Source organism: Zalophus californianus, chromosome 8, assembly GCF_009762305.2.
Source record: "Zalophus californianus isolate mZalCal1 chromosome 8, mZalCal1.pri.v2, whole genome shotgun sequence".
NCBI lineage: Eukaryota > Metazoa > Chordata > Mammalia > Carnivora > Otariidae > Zalophus > Zalophus californianus.
The window spans coordinates 132,210,573-132,228,285 of NC_045602.1; the positions used below are offsets into that span (position 1 = coordinate 132,210,573).

The 17,713-nt window shown below is 44.4% G+C and overlaps 1 protein-coding gene across 2 annotated transcripts; it reads left to right on the forward strand.

The window, feature by feature from the left end:
• Window positions 1–5,279: 5,279 nt before the first annotated feature.
• PFDN4 (prefoldin subunit 4) lies at window positions 5,280–16,842 on the forward strand. Of its 2 annotated transcripts, none has more exons than XM_027620564.1 (4): window positions 5,280–5,432; window positions 11,422–11,529; window positions 12,727–12,867; window positions 16,449–16,842. In XM_027620564.1, exons 1-4 carry the CDS (start codon window positions 5,409–5,411, stop codon window positions 16,578–16,580), a joined length of 405 nt encoding a protein of 134 aa, XP_027476365.1. In that variant the 5' UTR covers window positions 5,280–5,408; the 3' UTR covers window positions 16,581–16,842. The 2 variants fall into 2 exon arrangements, with proteins under 2 accessions (XP_027476365.1, XP_027476364.1); XM_027620563.1 differs by lacking the exon at window positions 5,280–5,432 and adding an exon at window positions 10,294–10,344.
• The last annotated feature ends 871 nt before the right edge of the window (window positions 16,843–17,713 follow it).

Here is a 17,713-nt window from a genome sequence, read left to right on the forward strand (position 1 = left end):
GCTTCATTTTTATAAACACTGCTTTCCTAAGCACTCTTGTATAAATAGTCTGTTTATGGTTTTTAGACCTATTTTCTCAGAATCGGTGGCCAGAAGTAGAATTATTCTTAAACAATGAAAATGTTTATTCGTTTTATTTAACTGCTTTCTACACATTTCTTAGCATTCATTTCTCTTCTGGTGGCAGTGAATGGGCATGGGCAGGGGCTGCTTCTTCTGCCCCTCTTTGGCGTCAGTACCTGCCAAGGATTTTGCTCGGAGACCACGGAAGCATTAATGATTGACAACACTGAGTCCCATGATATCTTCAATCCCGTTCTTTGTTTGTCTTAAAAAATCGAGCCAGGTTTGTTGGTTCAGCCTCCTCCCGACGCCTTTGAGGTTTTCCAAGCATCAGGCAGTGACCCCTTCCCTTTCCCTCGATCCATTTGCCATTTGCATGTGGAAGTCCTCCCAGCTCACGAGGATTCTGGCTGTGGGTTGTGCTGGTTCGGGGAGGTGTTGGCTTCAGCTGGCGTCTCTTCATGAAGGCCTGTGTCAATCCGACACAAATGCACCCCACGGGTTACTTGAGTATGTGATTTATAAAATAGAAAGCAATGAAAATCAGCTCAGCGGCCATAGTTGGCATTGGTGTGTGGGCTGGCAACGTAGCAAGGGGCTTTTCGCCCCCACAGCAGCCTAAGGGATGCTGTGCCATTTTGCCTTTCCATCTCCTGATCATCTCGGCTGAATTTCCAATGACAGAGGAATAACTTTCCTTTAGAAGAAACAACTCTGTGGGGTTCTTTGTGTTGAAGAGCAGGACTTTGTAGCTAGATATAGCAGAATTTGAAAAAGGAAGTTGAAATGTGTACAGACCCTTTGTGAGGTACCCGGGATCCACAGTGGAGGTAAACAGCTAGGGATGACATTGAGATGAACCTGTAGGACTGCTTGCTGCTACAATCTCAGCACCTCTGGGTCTGAGTCACTGAGGCCAAGTGCTCTCTTCCTGCTGCTTCAGGACACCCGAGCCTCCTCTGCCAGGTTGCTCTCACCTCCTGGTTCCGGGCACCTCCCTCCACTGTTCTCTCCTCATTGGTCGCCAGTCCGCCACTGGGGAATCTGATTGGCCGGACCCAGATCCACAGGCCTGCATCGGAGCTTCAAGGATGCTAGGAAATTAAGTTCTGACTTCCAGGATGGAGAGCTGACACTCGTGACCTGGAAATGGCCCTAAATATAGAGAAAAGTATTCAAAAGATAGTAGATGCCCATTCCACGACAAAACAGATCCTTTTAAGAGCAGCATCTATGTGACAAGGCTGCCTGGCTCAATGTTAGGTGTAAATGAGGTTCTTGTTGAATGAATCACACCAGGGAATTTATATTTTAATTTGAGGCTATGTTGTGACTGTTACTTATAACAAGTTCTGACTTGTTTCTCAATATCAAAATTGCTATAAGCATGTACCCTTGAAATAAACAGGCTAGTTAAAGGTCTGTTTTATAAAAAGGCCTAAATCCAATGCATATATTTGAGGGCTCTGGAAAGTGCTTTGCTTTTTGCCAGGTAAAATTTAAGGTAAGAATTCATACTAGTGAGAGATGGTTATATTTTGTCCCAAAGAGAGGTTTCCTTGATTTTGTGTAATCTTGCTTTGCAGAGTGTAGACAAGAGAGTGCACAGTTCCTGAGGGGTTGCAAAGAGAAAAATAAAACGTCAGATCCTGGAGTCACAGGCCACCTGGTGAAGAAGGGAAGGCTTGCTCAGGCAATGAATCCACGTGCTCACTGTGTGAGACACTAGAGCCAGATCTAACACACACACACACACACACACACACACACACACACACACACACACAAAGTGAATGGAAATACACTATAGACTCTTGTACGGTGTTGCTGAGTGAATTATCAACAGCTATATTGTTTTATATAATACTGTATTAATCTTTAATTACACATTCATTCACACATTTATTTATTCATTGGTATCTGTCAATCCCTTACTTTCCCTGTTGGTACTGTGATTATAGAGATGAAGAAACAGGCATGGTGGGCTCCGCTTGGTGCTCCCAGTATAACAGGAGGGGCATATTTTAAAAAAAAAATGTGCTACAGAGGCTTATAGCGGGGCGGGGTGGCGGGGGAGTGCTGCTCTTTCTGGGTGGTGGATGCGTTCAAGGAAGATTTCTTGATAGAGGGACACAGAGGCTGAGTGTTGAGGATAGACAGAATTTAACCAGGTGAAAAACAGGAGAAGGGCATCTTGAATAGCAAGATAAGCAGGTGCAAAGGCCCTGAGGCAGAAGGGAGCATGTATCATTCACAAATGACACCTAGAAGATGGAGCATACTGAGGGGAAATATGGTATGAAATAACATCAGAGATGGAGGCAAGGCCTTGGTAAGAAATCTAAATTATACCCTAAGTGCAATGGGAAGACAGAGAATTTCAAAGAGGGTCATGACAAAACCATTTACAAAATTGTTGAGCCATATACAAACTCTCACACTACTTTACATTACTCATCTCAGTAAGAATATTCAAAAGAAGTACGAGAGAGAAGGTTAAGTCATATACAGTGGTAGCTTAGAAAAGTACCAAATTGTGATGCAAGTGCAGAATTTAAAGATGGAACAGGTTGATGAGAACCAAGGAAGTCTTTAGAGGACAGATCAAATCTTGAGTTAGATTTAAAGGCTCCACTGGAGGTCAAGAGTTATTCATGAAGGGACACAGAGGAAATCCTGGTGATCATAGCATAAGTATGGGAAGGAGGTGACAAGGGGAGAAAGTAATCAGGCAGCTTGGGGATGAAATTTTTCAGTAAGAGAGTTCCTAATTTCTATCAGCTTCTGACTTCAGTAGACCTAGGGAATTTTTTTTTTTAATTTCATTTAGGAGAAAAATTCGGTGGGAAGAACATTCCATAATATGTACATATGGGGAGGTTTACTGGAGGTCACAAATGAGTGGGTGGCCTGCGCTTTCCATCTGTCTGACATACGTGAAGTTTTGAGGGAAGGTTTCGACAACAAGAGATTTCACATTTTTAAAAAAATCCACATTTCTGGCTTTTTGTGAAAAGGGGAACTAGGGACTGGGTCTCTATTTCCTCCTGGCCACAGATGGCTGGAGGCGAGGAGCTGTGTAAGCTGGCCAGTTGGATGGCCAGCTTCATCTCTTGCCCTTCTCCTTCTCTTTCCTGTCCAAACCTTTTCTTCTGTTTCTTTAAATATATCATGACTAACGACCTTTATTCCATATTGAAAGTTCTCTTCACTCCCCCCTCCCACCCCTCCCACACTGGGAGGGAGGTCAAGCAGATGAGGTGCCCAGAGGTGGACATGTAAGGAAGGCACTCAGGTGCAGGACCTGGTCCTGCTCCCTTTTTGTCTGTTACCTTACCCCTTTGGATCAAATCTCAGCTGAAACAATTTCTCAAGAGCCATCCCAGAGTAGAGATTTAATTTACTTAAGATCTGCTCCAACAGCAAGTGAGACTGGTTTTCACTTTAAGTCAGAGGTTTTTAAATGCCCCTTTAAAATATATTTATTCTAAATTTTAAAAGTAGATTATATTTTTAAAAATTAAGAAAATAATAGTCCTGTATGTATTTTGGTAAAATAGCATCCGCATTGCCTTGAATGGCTGCGCTAACACGATCCTTGGGCGCCCCCTGCAGGCCCGGAACAAATTACCACGTGATAATAGGGTTGGCTTCCCGTTGCCCCTTACTCCTCACGGCCAAGGTGAAAGTGTAATTCCATCAAGGTTTCCCGTCTAAGTCTCAGAACCAGAAGCCTGGCTCAGATGGCGCGGATTTTGGAGGGCACACGGGCACGTACTGCTATGAAATCCCGTCACTGCTTTGTGACAGAATCTTAAACCAGGACATGTCTGGACAATTGTGAAGCTTACGTGTCAATCCAAATAGATGGGTAGGCGGGGTTTTCCCCCCTCAGTTTTCCAGTCAACATACTTACCATTTCTTTCCTTGTATCTTCCTCATGAAGTTTTCATACTAGTGGTTACCCAGTCTTTTATTATTATTATTTTCAGTGTTCTTTCTTATAGCTATTAATAACACCATATCATGAATCCAGTCAACGGATGGCCAATTTTCAACTTGGTATAAGGGAATGTGTTCAGTCACCCTTAGTGGGGATGGTATTCTCAAGTGGTGACTGGCGATTTTCCTTCCTGACCTGCGGTCTCCAGTTGTTTCCATTGGCACCACAGACTTCTTTCTTTTATTGGTCCAGACAGATAGGGAAAGAACCAGAAGCGAGGTTGGAAATGCTCAAATTTAAGGAAAGGAGAGGATGCTTAATGGAAGACACAAAAGGCCGCATTTGTACTTACAGAACTGGTTCTGTGCTGGAGAAGAGATCGGCTCAAAGGATGCCAGGGCTGGGGCGGGGGTGAGAGAGATGGTGAGATACAGAGTCGGAAGAGCCAGCAGCATGGTGGCCAAGAGTCAGCCCACTGTCTGTCCGTCTGTCCAGATCAATCAACACTCTCCCAGGCCCTGAGACTCTGTCTTGGTGAACAGCCCCACCACCCAGAGCCCCTTGTACAAAACACTGTTGCGTGCCGGCCCAACAGTGCTTACAGGCTTCTTCCTCTTCCTTGTTTTCAGAAGCCCATGCCAGTTTCCGATGATTTCGTATAATTTAAAATCTTACTTATATTATTACGGAATGGGTTTATTTATTAAATGAATTAATGTTTAAAAAAAATTCTCAGTTTAATTTCTTAAATGGTAAATATCGATGAATATAACCTATGTAAAGAGAAGATCTTTGGGGCGTTCAGTAAGTGTTAAGAGTGTAAAGGAACCCCCCCACACACAAAGAAAAAGAAAAAAATAGGGTGGCACAAGTGTCAGGGCATACGGCAATTACTCGTGAACATTGTTGAATAAATTAATAGTACTTCCTCCTTTATACCATGCGAATTATCAGGGCACATACATCTCACATCTTAGAGCCAAGGTCATTTGTTTTTAGCTCTCTTTGACAAAAATGCCGATTTCTTACAGTTTGTGCAATTGATGAAAGAGACCTTCCCTTCCGTCCACTCGGGGCCCCGCCCCCGGCCCCGCTCCGCTGCGCGGGGCGCCCCCTGCTGCCCGCCGCGGGACCCGGGGGCGGTTCGCCACACCCCCCACTTTCTGTCGGCCCACAGGGCGTTGCCTGTGCCTTTAATTGGCACGTACCAAGTCCTTCCAGGATGTGTTTCCTCCTTGAGTCCCGCACGTTAGGAATCACGGGTCGAAGACGCAGGAGGAAGGAATATGGAGACAGTGTTGTGTTTGCGCGGAGGTCTGAGCCCACAGGGAGCGCGAGACGGCCTGCGGCCGGAGCGCGCCCTTGCGGCCCTCCCCGCCGCGCGCCTTAGTCCAGTCCCAAGATGGCGGCCACCATGAAGAAGGCGGTGAGTGGGGCGCTCCGGGTGCGGGATGCTCGGGCAGCGGGCGGGGGTCGGCCGCCGGGGGCCGGGCGCGGTGTGCCTGGGGTGCGCGGCCCTGGAGCCCGGTGTGCGGCCGGGGGCCGAAGCCGCCGGCCCTGAGGGCGGCCCCGCGGCGAGGCCTCCCCGCGCCCGGCTCCCTGGAGGTCTTCTTAGGCCCCCGGCCCGCCGAGGCGGGGGCAGCCGGGCCGGGACCGTCGGGGGCCTCTGGGTCGCGTCTCGCGGTGCTGAGGACGGCCGTGGAGAGCCTGAGGACCCGCGGCCCAGGCCTTGTCGTTGGCGGTGTGAGAAGCCGAAGGTCCCACGGGCGGCGGTTGGCCATGGCGCTGGGCATCTCCCCGGGGTTGTCACGTTTAACCCTCACAAGTCCAGAAGCGCGGCTGCTACTGGCACCGTCCTTTGCAAATAAGGAAGCAGGGGCCCAGAGAGGTGGAGTCACCTGCCCAAGGTCAGCCAGCTGTGAGGAGCGGAGCAGCACCCTGCATCCCCGGGTTATTTGGCCCCAGAGCCCCTGGGTCTAGCCCTGAGCCGCCGGCCCCCACCCCCGCTGCCCCTGGGCTTCCGGACCAAAACTCTCCGTACTGAGGACGGATGACGGGCCGGGGCCAAGAAGCCGTCTGCTTATTATCTCTGATCCTCCCAGCAACTTAGCAAAGACACGTTTTCCTCCCACTTTACAGATGGAGAGACTTAACGGAATGGTTGGTGGCCTCAAAATGGCTCAGCCAGGAGGCAGAGCTGGAGTTCAAACTCGGGCTTTATTTTGTTTTTCCCAAAGCCCACCTTTCATTCTACTTAGCAAGCTGAACTCCTCCTTACAGCGTATGAGTCCCTGAGTCTACACGGGTGCTTAAAAATATCTAGATAGAAGAAGAAGAAAATGGGGAGGGGGGCAAAGAAATAATAACATCTGGTAATTATGGAGGCTTTCCTTTTTATTGTGTGCTAGGTCTAAGCGAGTTGTGTGCCTTATTCCAATCTTACCCCCGGCCCTGCTTTCATCCTGATTTTACAGATGAGGCAGTTGAAGTACACAGGCAAAGTTAGGATTAAAGTGAGCACAGTTCTGACTCTGGAGCCTTTGTTTTTAACTTCCATCCTGTCTGATGAGAGTCCCCTGGCTAAAGGGATTTGCTTGCATTCAGCTTCAAATTCCTTGGCTCTCATACTCAGCAATATGCATAGTCTGAGCATATTGTAGGGTGTAAAAACCAGGACTGCCCCAGGCAAGCCAGGGTGATTTGCTCACTCTGTTGGTCTGCCATCCACAAACCCTCACTGAGTACCAGGGTAGGGTTCAGGGTTAGGGTGATTCAGATGAGTATGACACTTGGTGAGATTCACCCCACCTCTATTTTGTATGTAAATTGGGCCCTTTGATGGGGCGCCTGGGTGGCTCAGTCCTTAAGGGTCCACCCTGGGCTCTGGTCATGATCCCGGGGTCCTGGGATCAAGCCCCAAGTGGGGCTCCCTGCTCTGCGGGAAGCCTGCTTCTCCCTCTCCCGCTCCCCCTGCTTGTGTTCCTTCTCTCTCTGTGTGTCTCTCTGTCAAATAAATAAGTAAAATCTTTAAAAATAAATAAATAAGTAAATTGGGCCCTCTGTTAGGTATGGTGTTTAATTCCTTAGATGATACTAGTTGCATATCCCTCCCCCCCAACTCCCCTTGCCCCGTTTGACAGGTGTGCACACCGAAGTGCAGAGAGATGAAGTAAAGGTCGAGGGAATGGTAGGAAAACTATTTGAACCTTGGACTTGGCAAAACTTTTGATTACCAACATATTTTCATTCATTCAGCAAACTTTTTGAGCATGTAATATGGCACAATTTCAGTTTTAGGTGAAAAGCAGTGATGAGCAATAATAATGCTCATATCCCCTTATCCTCATAGCATTGTAGGACTTTCGTTCTGGGGGAGAGCAGGCATTACTCAGTAGTCACACAGAAAACTGTAGAATTTCCAGCTTTGCTAAGAACTATGACAGAAAGGACTTGCGACATGAGGGCTGGGATAAGGTCTGCTGGTGACCAGAGAAGGCTTTCGTGAGAAGGTGTGATCTCTATGATGACATAAGGAGGGGAAGAGAACGTTGGAAAGGGATGAGGTGTTCTAGAGGGGGAGTATCACCCGCAGAGATGCTGGGTGCATTTAAAGAAAAGGTGGCCAGAATGGCAGAGAATCGGGGGAGGTTGAGTCAAGATAGCCAATGAACGTGTTGACGGGTGGGTGGTGGCCAGAGCAGGAAGGATTTTCTTCTTTGACTTGTAAGACTGACATGATAGATGCACCAGCCTCCTGCAGGTGTTTTCCAGTGCTGTGAACGATTTCTGATAGGTTAACTGTACATACATTCTGGCTCTCTGCCCGCCCTGGGAGCAAACGGGTATGTCATGAAATACCATAGGGATAGCCTCTCGAGCCTCTCAAATACCATGAGCATGAAATACCATAGGGATAGCCTCTCGAGTTTAATAAAAACTGTTTGCAATTTGGAGTACTTTACATTTGTAACACATTTACGTCCCAGCGGGTCATGGCTTTTCTGGTGAGATGTTTAGGTGAGGTGGTTTAGTCCTCTCCTCTCCAAAGGTCTGCTTTCCAAGATCTGGTTTTTGCCCATCAGAGGACTGTGTTTGATTTCTGTCCCTGATCCTCAGTACAAATGTCCCCTCCCCAGAGAGGCCATCTTTGACCTCCCTGTCTAAGGAAGCCCCCTTCACTCCTTAGCTCCTAACACTTGCAGCCTCTACGCTGTCTTGCATTCCGCATCACGTGTATCATCATCATCTAGCATCATCTTGTTCACCTTGTCTTTTGCCCATCTCCTTCTCTAGAATGTAAGCTTGCAGGTATTCGTGAGGGTGGTTGGACTATGGCAGTTTTCTGGCATGTGGGAGACATTTACCGAGTACTTGTTAAATGAATGACTGTACTGTAGGCGTGAAAAGTGAGTAAAAATACAAAGCAAAATTTTATATCATGGAGACTTGGCAGACACCTTTAAAAAACAAAAATAAAGGCAGACTGAAATTGGCCAGAATTTCCTTCTCCTAGGCTTTTAGAACACTGATGGACTCAGCTGTCAGTCCACATTCTGCTGGTAATAGCCAAGACTCAGTGGGGCAAGACTGAGTGTGGTTCACTTTCCTCTCATAATCCTGTAAGATGCTGATTTGAAGAAAAGGGTACAGTCAGGGTCCAGGGAATTTTAATTTCCACTTTGAATCTTGAGCAGTCATATTTCTCCCCGGCCTAGCAGAATTTTCTTCTAGAGCTTTGGCTGTTCTTCCTCTCTAATGATTTTTTTGGTAAACATTGTTCAGGAAATAAAGCACTTAGCTATCATTTATTGAAAGGTGACTCCATCCACAGGTCCTCATTTTATCACCCCTGCAAGGTAGGAGGAACTAGCGTCCCCATTTTACAGGTAACAAACCTGAGGTGGCTACAAAAAATTGAATAATTTGTCCAGGTTCCTGCTTGCTTGGATTTGAATCCATTTACTATTTCAACCACTCTGTGTTGTCTCAAAGAACGAACTCCTTTCTCTTGAGTTCTCGTGACTTTGTGAGCAGCAGTGAGTACAACTGCCTTGGCTTCTCTTAATGCAGGAGTCCCTAACCTTTGGGGGTGTGGATCCCTTTGAGAATATGAGGAAAACTGTGAAGACCCTTCCAGAGGAATGCAAATACAGGACATGCCATGCTGCACACAATTTCAGGGGGTAAAGGGACTTCTTAGTGTCTCTGGATCCCCAGTTAAGAATTAGCCCTTCCCCGCCAAAATGAAGCTTCGCGCAATGTAGGAGTGTTCCAGAACCCACCCACCAGAACAGTGGGGTGAAAACAGGCCACTGGCATTAGTCATGGAAGGTGCTGACTTCTCACTTTTTGCTGTAAACAGAACTCCATTGGGTGGCGTGCAGTTTAACCACGGACTTCACACGCCGACTGTAGCCCGTAACCCCAGTGAGAAAACCACAGTTAAGGAAACAGAGTACATGGTCCCGAGTACATGCTGGGGCACTGTGCGGTGAGGCTAGGACAGGAAATGCCTGCTTTGGAAAGATAGAAACAGGTGGCCAGATTCCTCCACAACTTTTCAGAAACTGTGTCTGTGTGAGTCTGATCAAGCGGGACTTAGATTCAAATTAAGAAACAATACATTAGCCTCAGTTGTGTGTCAGGCCGGCCCCGTGGTAGTTGCTTTCATGGGAATTACCCCGTTCAAGCCTCACGATGACAGATGCGTCTATAAATACATACTCAGTATGTTTTCAGGGCCTCAGTATTTAAACTCTGCAGGCAAGCAGGAACTCTCTAGAATTCTCCGGTCCCTGTTTGCTTCAGGAATTGCTAGTTCTTATGTAGGCAAAGTCACTTGAATGCCAAGATATCTGAATATGGACTTTCCTTTGGTTTCTGTAGTGCAGCTCAGTGTTTCCCAACTTCCACATTCATAGAAATCATGCACAAGGTTGAACATTCAAAGCTATATATATCATGATCTAAAGGATTTTTTCAGGATATCCTCTGGGTCTCTGATGCTGAGCCTGATGCATGTCAAAGTGCTTGTGTGTTGAGAGCCCCCCGGGGGGGTGGTGCTGAGTTCTAGGTGTCTGCCTTGGTGTTCTGTCCACTGAGCTCCAATCTTGCTTGACACAACAGGTTGCCTTTCAACCTCTGGAGAAATAAAAGTGTACACTTCTATGTGACTGGTGATGAGAGACCAGGCCGAAGGGATGAGGCTTGGTTGTTGTGACTCATTACAAAAGAGCAAAAATAGTCTTTGTTGAAGCTCTCTCTCTCTCTCTCTTTCCTCCTTTACAGGTGCTCTTGTTCTTATTTTATAAATGAGGGGAATCCCTAAGGAGAATCTGGTATTTAATTATTATTATTATTTTTTTTAAATATATGGTTCCCCTTTGAGAATCTGATGAAAGCCAAGGACTTCCTGCTGCCTCTTACAAATGTGCATGATTGCTTGCCCACATGCATTTTCACCTTCAGTTTCTAAGAGCTAGTGGACCTGTCTGGACTCCTGAGTCAGCTTACCTGGGTTGAAATCGAATTCTACCGCTTACTGGTTGTGGGACTTTGGGGAAATTACTTACCCTCTCTGTGCCACACTTTCTTCATCTGTAAAATAGTGCTACTTCCTAATGATCCTACTTACTGAGATTTATTAGAGGATTAACAGTGAAGATAAAGCACGTAGAAAGTTCTTGATACATAGTAAGAGCTCAGTGAATGTTATTTTATGATTTTATAGATACTGTATGTCATCTGAGTACTCTAATTTTGTTTACAAATTTAATCACAGTAAATATTTTTAAACATTCGATTTTAGTCATTTTATAGTACATTATACCTTATTCTTAATGAAGACATGTAAACAGGTTCTGCATTAAAAGAAACATAATTTTTACCATGTGTGAAATAATAGCCACTGAAATATGTAGTAACCTTCTAGCCGGTATATCATTTGCATTAAACATTAGAAACTGTCAGATTTCTGACAGCTTTAGTAAGCTTATGCAGGTTTTAACTGTGAGAGCAGAAACTGGTATGAAGCATTTACCAGAACTCACTACCACATCATTTGCTCCCTGAGTTATCTTGGATGAAAGAATGTTCTAACTCGAGAAATTCTGCTCTAGGCCAAAGTTGGCTGACTTGATTCAGGACTTATTCTTAATTGTTTCTATTCGGAATGTTTCTGTAGCTTGCGCTTTATTCTGTAGACTATCAGAAGAGATGACAGATGTATGAACAAATCTTGAGGTTGTGGAGCAAAAACTTATAAGGCCTGTGTTTGTGATTTTCTGTACCTTTTGGGATTCTTGACTGTATGAGAGCAAATAGTTTATTGAATTATTTCAGAGTTATATAAAAAGCTAACCTATAACTTCTCCAGGAAAATTAATTCTACAAAAAATTTTAAATGTTTTTTTCAGGCTGCAGAAGATGTCAACGTTACTTTTGAAGATCAGCAAAAGATAAACAAATTTGCACGGAATACAAGTAGAATCACAGAGCTGAAGGAGGAAATAGAAGTAAAAAAGGTACTAAAGAAATGTATCTTATTTAAGAAAAATGAAAGGTCTTTATACTCTAGCTTTTTTTTTGAGAGAGGGAGAGAGTGCGCGCAAGCGGGGCACTGGGCGCGGAGAGAGAGAATCCAAGAGCCTGGTGTGGGTTTCGATCCCACAACCCCAAGATCACGACCCGAGCTGAAATCAAAAGTCAGACAATCAATCAGCTGAGCCACCCAGGCACCCCTATACTGTAGCTTTTTATTTAAAAAAAATTTTTTTTTATTTTTTAAAGATTTTATTTATTTATTTGACAGAGAGAGACACAGCGAGAGCGGGAACACAAGCAGGGGGAGTGGGAGAGGGAGAAGCAGGCTTCCCGCGGAGCAGGGAGCCCGATGTGGGGCTCGATCCCAGGACCCTGGGATCATGACCTGAGCCGAAGGCAGACGCTCAATGACTGAGCCACCCAGGCGCCAATGTACTGTAGCTTTTTAAAACTGAATTCAGTGATTCTATTTCTCTGGGCTCTTCGTTGCAGATGATATAATCCACTCTAGTTAGTTTAAGAAAAAAGACCTTGTTGAAGGGCTGTGTGAGAACTTACAGATTGTTGAGGGGATGAGCCTGGGCAGGGGCTCTGGGAGCAGGCCGCAGAACCGCGTCTCAGAGACCGTGGCTGGTGATGGAACTGCTGCTATTTGCAGTGATCCCACAGCCCGCCACCGCCTTCAGTTGGGTCCACCCCGGCCCCTGCCCGCCCCGCACGTCAGGCCTGTGCCTGTCCTTTCCTCGTGTGACCTTCTGAGCCGAGGTCCAGTTCAGCGCAGTTGACTGGTGGAATGTCAGTTTGTAGCTCCTTTCCTCCTCTCATCAGGCGAGGCTGAGCAATGGCGGTTTGCTCGGTTTCTGTTGTACCACAGGAAGACAGAATTCACCAAGTGGAACCTGTTAGGGTAGGAGGACATTTTGAGTGGCCACAGATGCCCACTGTCCTCCACAGGCGCTTGTAGCAATCTGGAAGTAGCTAGAGGACAATGAGTTAGCTCTTGAGGGCTTCCTTAGGAAATGCCATCTAGAAATGTAAGGAAGTCTTAGGTTAGTGTGATGATACCTTTGCGAAAGGGTCTTTCACAGAGTTGGTGTCCCCAAATTAAAATTGGCTACTCACCCCTATCAGCAAATTTTGAGTGTGCTTTTCATTGCAGTTTGCTTTTGTGTTTCTAGAAACAACTCCAGAATTTAGAAGATGCTTGTGAGGACATCATGCTTGCAGATGATGATTGCTTAATGATACCTTATCAAATCGGTGATGTTTTCATTAGCCATTCTCAAGAAGAAACACAGGAAATGTTAGAAGAAGCAAAGGTATGCTGGAGTTTTTCCCTGGGGGAGGGAGGCTAACGCTCCCTTTAGGGTGTGTGTTACAAAGGACACGCTAATTCCAGGTGTAGGGAAATAACGGGTACTAGGTAATAATACTCCATGGGTTTTTACAACGTCCCAGGCATGCAGTGAAAGCCTTGCAGGCATGATCTTATTTAATTCTGACAAGGGCTCTGTGAGATAGGGCCCATTCATCCCAATTTAGAATTGAAGAGATTGAAGGGTAGATAGAGGCTGAGAAAGGTCGTGGGGCTTACTCAAGGTGACACAGAGGGAGTGGCCTTTTGACTCCAGAGCCCATGCTCTAACTGTGTGCAAACTATAGAGTATTATAAGGTAGAAAAGGAAAATTGCCTATAATCCCACTACCAAGAGGTAACTGTCCATCATGAACATTCTCATTGGTTTTATGTTTTTACCTTCTCTTTTCTCTGTGTAGGTTTGCTTCACATTTTGGTCAGTTAACCTCCCACCAGAAGTACTTTCTCATTCTATTTAATGTTCATTTGCTCAGCAAATGATTTCATCAGGGGCCTGCTCTGGGCCAAGCACATATGCTTTAAAAACATCATTTTTGACGACTGTTAAACATCATGCTAGTGGACACCAGTTCCGTTCACTGCCCTCCTCTTGTTAACGTGAATTTGTTTCCAGTATTTTCCTACAGTAATGTTGCAGTGAGCATTCTTACATCTGAGTGTTTTTTTCACATTTAGGAAATTCTTTTAAGGAAATGACCAGACAGGTGTCATTACTGGATCAGAGTATGGATTTATTGGCAACATTTGAGGCATTTGAGACATGATATGGAAAATAGTTTCCAGTTCACATGCCCTCCAACTGTCTGTGAAAGGAGCGGTCACATTGTGCATGAGAAGCTGATGGCAATCAGACATTTTCTAATTCTTTTGTAGTTTGCTTAATTAATCTGGATATTACTTAAAATGTTAGTCTTCCTTCTTTAAATGTCGTAGAAAGCAAAAATTTCTCCGAATTAAACCCATATTTAATAAACCCTGGGAAGAACTAACATTTTTACTCCTGAATCTTTTTATGCAGAAACATTGGTGTTTCCGCTTGTGTTTAAATCTTTTCTTTCACAGTAGAATTTTACAATTCTGTTCTTTTTTTTTTTTTAAGATTTTTTTATTTATTTATTTGAGAGAGAGAATGAGAGAGAGAGAGAGCATGAGAGAGGGGAGGGTCAGAGGGAGAAGCAGACTCCCTGCTGAGCAGGGAGCCCGATGCGGGACCCGATCCTGGGACTCCAGGACCATGACCTGAGCCGAAGGCAGTCGCTTAACCAACTGAGCCACCCAGGCGCCCCTAATTCTGTTCTTTTTTAACCATCCTAACCATCTTGTGGGAAGTGTTTCAAGATAGTTGATGGTTTTTGTCACTACTAGGAACATGCCACCCTCCCCGTTCCCCCCCCCCCGCTACAGCTAGTGAACCTTTATTATGGTATTCATTTATTCCAGGAATGTTTGTTGAGTGCTTACTCTGTATTAGGGTCTGCCATGAACCAGTGCACAGGGAGGACAATGAAATATGCCTGGTTCCTGCTTGCAGGGAGTAGATAGGGTAAATGGAAAGAGAAAGTTCATCAAGCATAACTAGTAAGTGGTCAGGAGGGGCTCTCTGGGAAGGAGATGGCTCAGCAGGAAGTGGGTATTCCCCAGAATGGGGGGCAGGATGTTCCAGACTCATGTGTGATGGTCGTGTGTAAATGGTCATAAAAAGATCATGGCACAAAAACACAACTAAGAGAAGTTCTAATTTGCTGGAGATTTGGGAGCATCTGAAATTGTGGCCACAGCTTGAAGAACTCTGTCAATCAAGTTGATAAATGGGCTTGACTTTCGCAGGGGTCAGCAAGCGTTCTGTGCCGGGCCAGACAGCGGTTATCTCAGTCTTTGTGAGCCACCCGGGCTAGGTCACAATTGCCATGAAAGCAGGTCATGTAAATGCATGCCCGTGGCCGCATTCCAGGAAAACTGCATGGACAAGCATCAGGCGAGGTCTGGCCTGTGGGCTGCCGTCTTCACTCATCCGGCCCTGAGGCGAAGAGGAGCCTTTCAGGGGCTTTTAAAGAAATGAGTGGTACATGATAGGATTGTGCTTTTATTATTTATTTATTTATTTATTTTTTAAAAGATTTTATTTATTTATTTGACAGAGAGACACAGCGAGAGAGGGAACACAAGCAGGGGGAGTGGGAGAGGGAGAAGCAGGCTTCCCGCGGAGCAGGGAGCCCAATGCAGGGCTCGATCCCAGGACCCTGGGATCATGACCTGAGCCGAAGGCAGACGCTTAACGACTGAGCCACCCAGGCGCCCCAGGATTGTGCTTTTTAAAATAATTTTCTTGCATGTTATAATTTCACTCATGAACTAGGTTTTCTGGGTAGAGAAGTTTTATCTCCTCTATAATAGCTGTATGTCTAATTTCTGTTTCTTGTAGCCATGGTTCTCAAACGTTTAGCATGTATCAGAGTCCCCCAGAGGACTTGTTGAAAATTCCAATCACTGAAACGTCCCAAGAATTTCCAAATCAGAGGCCTGGAGCGCAGCCCCAGAATTTGTGTTTTCAACGAGTTTCCAAGCGATCTGGGGGCCATACTTGGAGATTCATCAGCCAGATTTCTAAAAGAATAACATTGTCAATACTAGGCATTCTTCCCTTCTTCCTAATATTAATGGGTATGCCATTTGTGTGACTTCATATTTTTTTGGTCATGTTAGGAGAAATCCTTTGTTCTTGTTTTTTTTTTTTTTTTAAGACTTTATCTATTTGTGAGAGAGAGAGCACAAACAGGGAGAGCAGCAGGCAGAGGGAGAAGCAGGCTCCACATTGAGCAGGGAGCCCAATGCAGGACTTGATCCCAGGACCCTGGGACTATGACCTGAGCCGAAGGCAGATGCTTAACTGAGCCACCCAGGCGCCCTGAGAAATCCTTTCTTTGATCCTGGCCAGGAAGGAACTTCTGACATTCCATGCGTTTCACGTGGGCAGTGCTGCTCTGTATCCATAAACGAGGCCCTCGTTAGCGTTCTCTCAAAAGAGTCCCTCCAGGGGCCTTGCAGTTGGTGAAAATTTCTCCCAGATTCTGACTAAGTTGTTATTCTTAATTAGTGGTGGTCATGTGAATTTTTATCCTTTCTTCTAGTTTCGTAGTTATTTTTGTGGGAAGTTGGAAGAGGCTGTGTTAGAAGCCAGGCCTGTGATAAACTGTTTACCAGAAGTGTTTGTATAGAAGTTCTTTCTTTATTAGGGTGTGATAATTTAGGAGTTAATTTTCTTTTATCCATTTTGTTTTTTAAATCAGCAAAAACCGAGAAGACAGGCTTGATTTATTCTGTAATAAGCAAATATAAATCATGAATTAAAAATGGCCATATTCAGACTTTTGGTTTAGATTTAATTATCCATGTTATTTAGCTGCCTGTCCCAAGTTTAGAAAGTTTGACCTAAAAATTCTTCCCAAATATTATTTCATCCACAGATGCTCAGAAACCATCCATTGAATAGAATTAATTTAAATTATTTTTTTTTTCCCCCAGAAAAATTTGCAAGAAGAAATCGACGCTTTAGAAGCCAGAGTGGAATCAATTCAGCGAGTGTTAGCGGATCTGAAAGTTCAGTTATATGCAAAATTCGGGAGCAACATAAACCTCGAAGCTGATGACAGTTAAACATTTTATAATACTTTTTTTAATTTGTTTAATAAACTTGAATATTGTTTAAAATGATAATTTCCCTTCTTCAAATGATATGGAAAGCAAAAGTTTCTTTTTTTAAAATTTTCATTTATTTAATGAAACTTGCCTATTTTCACATGTCTTGCTTATTTATTTTATATTTTTAAAAGAAGACAGTATTCATCTATGTATTTTGCATAACGATTCTATCAAGTGTAGGGGCTTTATGTCATGTTATTAAAATCGGTTAAGCAACCTTTCACGTTTCTATATTATCATTTAGAATATGTGTTGCAGTTTTTATTTATAAGAAAATTGAACGGTTGGGTCATGTTGTTTATATACGTCTCTTTGAGGTGGTGAAAGCACTTTAGAGAGATCCCATTGGGTGTCAGTCTACTCACTGTGCCACCAAACTTTGTCAGATGCTAAAAACAAGTACACACTGCATTTAAATATACATAATGCATGTTTTGTCTAGATGTATTTCGTGTGTCTCTTACATCTGTATCAGTGTCCTAGATCTTGGTAAAAGAACCAGATCGTGCTGAGACATGTTGGGGCCTGTTGAGTTTCATGCAGAGAGCAGAATGGCAGAAGAATATTTTAGAAACCAAGAAATGTATCAAGAGGAAGAAATATTTAGGGTGTTTTTTTATTATACATTTTAAACTTTAATTGTAGAGCTTTGTAATTAATTTGGGTTTATACTGATAACGATGTGGAAGTTAAGCAGCCATGTACTTAAAGATGAGGCTTTTTTCTTAAATAGTACGTTTACCCCCCTACTATTCTCCCCTCTCCGTGCCCTGCCCCCCCCCCCCCCAAGATACACATTTTGGGATTTGGAAAGACCTAATTTTCTTAACTTTCCAGCAGATGGCACTGATACACCAAAATACCAATGGAAGGATCATAATACAAAAGTGGGCCTATTTCTAGGATTAGGTATACATAATTTTAGAGGCAGTTACTTTTTAACCTTCAAGGCTAAGCATTGCATATGTCATGTTTTGGTTAAATATTTAAAAGCGATTCCGACTTAAAATATCTAAGATTCTTTAAGACATAAAAGCAAACTTTTAAATTGCTGCAAAATGTTCCCCAAAATTGATAACCAGATTCTA